At 43.1% G+C, this 6,121-nt stretch overlaps 1 protein-coding gene across 1 annotated transcript; it reads right to left on the bottom strand.

The window, feature by feature from the left end:
• Positions 1-3,377: 3,377 nt before the first annotated feature.
• On the bottom strand, positions 3,378-4,220 carry LOC125583095. Its single transcript, XM_048749657.1, has one exon. The coding sequence runs from the start codon at positions 4,218-4,220 to the stop codon at positions 3,378-3,380; it is 843 nt and encodes a 280-aa protein (XP_048605614.1).
• Positions 4,221-6,121: the final 1,901 nt, after the last annotated feature.

Here is a 6,121-nt window from a genome sequence, read left to right as displayed (position 1 = left end):
GAAGCACGAGGTGGATCGACCAAGCACGAGGTGTCTCCGCGTATGCTACCGAAGCATGCTGATCGACATGTGTGTACTGGTGTAGCTTCTTGCATGCACTCCAGGCATGCATCCTGACATGTGGGAGGAGTGGCGGCGTCCTTCATGTGTCCTGGACATGCAGCCTGACATGTGGAGCACGAGGTGCCGCCGCGCATGCGTCCGGAGCCATGCGAAGCGACACACGGGCTGCCACCAACCTGAAGCTGATTGGCTGGTGTCTCCTATAAATACCCCCACGACCCCAGATCATTTGTTAACATCCAGACCTGTCCAAACCAAGTTAAAAACGTGAGAGAGAAGTAGAAAAAGAAAGCAAGTGATTCCGAGCTATTTCGAGAGTTTTAGAGAGTTTTCGAGGTCAGTTCTCTACTGATTTCGAGTCAGCGCCTAGGGACGGTTCTGTCCAACAGAATTCGTCCAGGCCACTCAGTTTCTTTGATGATCAAGTGGAGATGCTGTCCGTAGTTAATTCAGTTCTACGGGTTCAGATCAGTCGAAGTTCTGCTCGATACTCCGCCGGGAAGTCCGAAGAACTGTCCAGAAGCTAAAGGAGGTTCTGTCCAGATCAATCTGTCGAGGCCTTGTCAGTTTGTTCATGGTGAAGCCGAGGTTCTGTCCAAGTCGAGATCAGTTCATCCAGTCCAGTCAAGTCGTCCCTTGGGTTTTGGCCATGTCCTCTCCGATCAACCAGCTGCTTCTCGCCTAGAACAATGTGAGTTGGTTTTGTTTGAGTTCCACTTGGAACTTAGGGAATATCGAGTATTCATATAGAGTAGAATGCTCACATTCTTGCATGGTAGAGTCCTTGGGGTTATTTATTAAACCGGACTCAGTTTAGCATAGGCTAGCTGAGATGAAATGGAATTAAGACTGAGATAATAACCTGACTAGGACTAGGATGCATCATTATTTATATTCTTGCGTGTTGATATGGTTGAGTGCAGGTTCCCGTTATCTTTCAAGATAGTGTCGTAGCATGAGACCAAACTATCTGGGTACTGGTTTGATTGAGTAGATTGATTGAGTAGATTTAATTAAATGCTTGCTCGTTTAATTAATCTTGTTGATTGAGGTTAGTCATCTCTTCGTAAGGGAGTGACTAACTGGTTGATTTGTTTAGTGATAATGTTGTTGTTTAGGGATCTTGGTCATATAGGCCGATCTCATGGTTGTGATGTTGATACTACGGGTCCTATGCCATATAGGCTGGACTACGAGTATTGGTTGATATTGTCGTAGACTCCTATATATTGTTTAGTTTTGGGTTGGAGTCTTGTCCCTTAGGTCTTTCCTAGGGATAATTGTGTCGAGTGTGTGTTATGCCGACAGCAGGTGCGAAACCCGCCCATGCTAGGCATGTTTTGGGTGGACTAGTGTTTCCTCGCCCTTGTACCCTGCGGGTTCAAGGAAACCCCTTATTCGCTGGATCGGGAAGACTCAGACGAACGGGGTCATGTCCTATGGCTGAGTATTACACGACGGTGTAATGTGGCAGTGACCCGAAGGACTGTGGGCTGTCGCACGGTGACCCGAAGGACTGTGGGCCGCGGTCGGTTGAAAGTTCCTTCTTCTGGCCTCTGTGGTAGGAAAATAGGATATTGCCGATACAGAGGATGAACACGAAGTCACCAGGGCCCAGGTTAGAGTGCTGTGTTAGTGTGTCGTAGAGGGTTATGGAACCCTCGAGTTAATGTAGCACCGATATACGGTGTTACGAGTAAGATCGAGTCATTGGTAGTTACTATCTTATTATTGTTGTGGTTGTGGTTGTTGATTGCTTTGTTTGCAGGTTCTAACATTAAGTCCTAAGTCTGGTTTAGGTACGGGATTAGGCTTGGTGTGTATTTTGTTAGTGTAGGCCTGATGTTGGCCTGTATGTGTTTGAGGGATTGTTTGTGAAGGGTGGTGGATATTAATGCTATGCGGTATCATTGGTTGGCCGTTCATGTTCTTGTTTGATTGTTGGTCGACCGGCTCATGATACTTGTATAGTCTAAGTGTCTAACATTACATGAGTACTGAACTCAGGCGTATATATGGTTAACTAGGGATTGGTTGTTGACTTGTTTTAATGCAGGTTCCCGTTACTTGGAAGTTGGATTATGGCAGGAGGCCAAGTCTAACTTAGTAACGGTTTGCTTAGCCTTAGCTTATACTGCATGCTAGGGCTAGATTGATTGTTCTTTTGGGTTGTCTGGTTAGAGTCTAGGTTGCGGGTAGAGGCCGCAAGCTCACTGAGTAATACTAGATTACTCATCCAACTCCGTTGTCCTTTTTGCAGGTCGCTTTAGGTAAGGATGATCGGATAGCTTGGTGCTGGACGTTAGGACCGCCGGTGTAGATTTTCATGCCTTTTGTAAACGGTATTGTGAATTGTGTTATGTTGACTTGATTTGGCATTAGACCGGGTCCAGTCTTGAATTATTCAATGTCTGAATATTTTTTAAATCAATAAAAGTAATTGTTTTATATGCGCTTCATGAGTACTCTAATATTTGACTAGTCCGGTCTAACACAACGTTAGGTTGTGGTACGGGTTGAAAAGCCTTAGGCCTCGATCTAACGGAAAACGCTAACTCTAGGTACAGGTTGCAAAGCCTTGTGCCTTGACGCAGCGGGACGTGTTAGTGGACGAACTGGTCGAGGTCGTGGAGTAAATTTTGTGACTCTGGCCGGATCGTCCCTAACCCGTCACGTAGCGCTTCCGGACCATGGTGTTGGGTTGGACGGTCAGTCATGTTTTTGTTTGATTGTTGGCTGGCCGGTTGGCCTTTCATCTCCAACCCTTGGTGTAGGTCGTCCGTCGGTCATGTTCTTGTTTGTTTGTTGGCCGGTGGGTCGACCTATGCTTAGGACGGTTCGGGGGTGTTACAGAAGGGGTCCTTTGGACGGGACTTGTTGAGGTCCGTGAAGTCGATGCAGACTCTCCACTTCCCATTCTTTTTCTTGACCATGACGACGTTGGCTAGCCATTCTGGGTATTGCACCTCACGAATGAACCACGCGCCAAGCAGGCTTTTGACTTCATCGTTGATGATCGCGTCTCTCTCGGGGGCAAAATTCCTTCTCTTTTTTCTGACGACGTGATGTAGGGGGTCCACCTGTAGCTTGTGCATGATGATTTCCGGATCGATCCCAGGCATGTCTCCGTGGGACCAAGCAAAGCAGTCGGAGTTAGACCTGAGGAAGTCTATCAGTCTTCTTCTCAATCCTTCGGTCAGCTTGGTCCCGATCTTGAGGTGTCGGGTCTGATCTCCTTCAGTTAATGGCACGTCGTCCATTTCCTCTACCTCTGGTTTCTCGGTGTGATGAGCCGGAGGCTTACTCTGTAAATGCTATAAGACCTGGGTATTTCCTTTCATAGTGGTCTGGTAACAGGAGCGGGAATACTCCTGATCCCCTCTGATTGCCTTTATGCCCCAGGGTGTAGGGAATTTCACCATTTGGTGAACAGTCGAGGGGACGGCCCCCATGCCGTGAATCCAAGGCCGTCCTAGGATCATGTTGTAAGATGAGTCGCAGTCGACAACGAGGAACTTTGTTGACATGTTGACTCCGTCAGCGTATACGGGGAGGGTTACTTCCTCGGCTTTTTGTTTGACTTCCCCGCTGAACCCTATAAGGGAGGTTATCCTCCGAGTTAGAGCACTTTCCTCCAGCCCCAGGTCCTTGTATGCGGCATGGAAGATGATGTTGCCGGAGCTTCCATTATCTACCAGTATCCTTTTTACCAGGCAGTTCGCTACGGTGAGCGATATGACCAGGGTGTCGTGATGCGGGGTGAGAACTTTCTCCTGCTCCTTGGCCGTGAAGCTTATTTCGTCCGCTCCTAGGAGCAGGCGTTTTGGCTTGGCTGCCTCTAGGCCGTGCTTAGCGTTCCAGGTGATTTTCTTCGCGGCTGCATGGCTTATGCCGCTGATTTCCGAACCGCCCGATATGACATGGATCACTCGGTCCTGTCGCGGTGGCGAGACGGGAGCAGTTTCAGTGGGCTTACCCGTTGTCTCCTTGCTTAGATTGCTCTTGGCCTTCTCAGAAAGGAACTCCGTGAGGTGTCCTTTCTTAAGCAGCTCGTTGACCTCGATCTTTAGTGCGACGCAGTCTTCAGTTTTGTGACCGTGGTCTCGGTGGAAGTCGCACCAGAAAGCAGGGTTCCGGAAAGAGTCGGGTGCTTTCATCTTCTGAGGTCACTTTACCTGTTGGCCCATCTGCCTCAGAACATTGATCAGCTCCGGCCTTGAGACGGAGAGGTGAGAGATGTCTGGCCACGTGGACACTGCCATCCCTTCTGCCTTCTCGATCGGATGGCTAAATTCATTAGTAATATGATTCTATCATGCCATATAGCTAAATTCTTATTTTAGCTAATTAATTTACTTGTGAAGTAACAAATTAAATATGTAAATATGCAAGTATGATTCATCTAATAATATATATAATTAAGGATTTTCTATTTAGAAAAAAATAGTAGAAACAGATCCTTCAGATGTAGGATATGGGGATATTCTTAAACAAAATTATTTAGATGGTCGCGAAAATTATTTGCTTTATTTATGATTTATTAAAAATCTGAGACAACATGTCTTACTTTTTCAGCTATCACAGATAACATTTTAAATAAAAAATTAGATAAAGAATTTCGGTTGACAAAAAGTTTTTAAGAGATGATTTCTACCCTAAAAATAGTCAAAAAACACTTTGGTTCTTTAAAACTTTTTAAAAGATAGAAATAACCTTCAAAATGAATTTTACAATTAACTCCAAAAACATAAGTTACAAATTTTATTCTTTAATTGGTTTGAAGATTATGCTTCTGAAAATAAAATAAATTTCCCTTTTTCTAAAACAGCTAATACAATTACAAATTGTAATTAAACTCCGGAATGAGAAACACTTGCAAATGGTAAAATTATTCACTCCAACCATCCTCCTCCCCAAGGGATAAAACTAGAATGGTTAGGAACACCAATTGAAGCAATTCCTTTTAAATGACCCCAAGAAGATGATAAAGCTAATGTCAAAAATATCATTGTCCAAAACAAGTTTTCAACACTAATCTTGGTACAATAAGCAAACAACTTGATAGGATTGAGAAATCAATTCAAAATCAATGCCCTATTCCAATAGAATCTTCTTCTAAAATGAAAAACAAAAGTCCCATATTCAAACATTTACAAATTTCCAGTTCAAGTGTCAAAACTTACCAAGATTCAAACTTAGAATTCATTATGCTCTCCAAAGTCAATTAAGTAAAGTTGAAATATGAGAAAATAGCATGCAGATAATTCTGATATCCCCGATACTCCTACTTCCAAAGTCCAAATAAGCACTTTAACCCATGATTCAGACATTTGTGAATGCTCTGATCAAAATTCTGTACAAAAAATAAACCGTCTTGATTAGCAAAACCATCAAGATCGTCTATTAATCTGCCCCTGATCTAGAACAAATCCAACCAATAGAGCAATCTAGGTTTAACTCATCATCAGTCTATGAATGGAATATTGATGGTATATCTGAATATTCCAGAAAATGACAATGGCCGCGAACGCCTATAGAACCCAAATAGAAAATGAGGATAAAACTGTAGATGAACTCCTTAGCTGGTTTCTCGGGACAGCTTAAAGGATGGTGGAATAATTACCTAACTAATCAGTAACGAACATAAATCCTCGATTCAATTAAAATGAATAATGATAATGTACCATTCCTAGATAATCATGGAAATCTTCAACAAGATGTTTTCGCACTACAAGGAAAAAATTTTTAATGACGAAAAATTAACGAGGAAAAATGGTCCTCGTAAAATTACGTCCTTTTAACGAGGAAAAAACAAATCAACATAATTTTGTCGTAAAATAACAACAATAAATATTTGTCGTAAAATAACGACAATAAATATTCGTCGTAAAAATATTGCAAATTGACGTGGTTTTTACGTGAAAATATTGTTTCGTCGTAAAGTAGACGTAAATATAACGAGAACTTTACGACAAAATATTTAACGTGAATTTACCGTCGATATCTCGAGTGCACCAACCTTTTCGTTGTAACACGTTTTTTTCGGCTAACTAATTAT

Source organism: Brassica napus, chromosome C3 (assembly GCF_020379485.1).
Source record: "Brassica napus cultivar Da-Ae chromosome C3, Da-Ae, whole genome shotgun sequence".
Taxonomy (NCBI): domain Eukaryota; kingdom Viridiplantae; phylum Streptophyta; class Magnoliopsida; order Brassicales; family Brassicaceae; genus Brassica; species Brassica napus.
Note: the sequence above shows the minus strand (reverse complement) of the source record. Positions and strands in the feature narration are given on the sequence as shown.

Bases quoted from the DNA above. Each gene is read 5' to 3' on its own strand.
- LOC125583095 (XM_048749657.1), bottom strand. From the start codon at position 4,220: ATGAAAGCACCCGACTCTTTCCGGAACCCTGCTTTCTGGTGCGACTTC.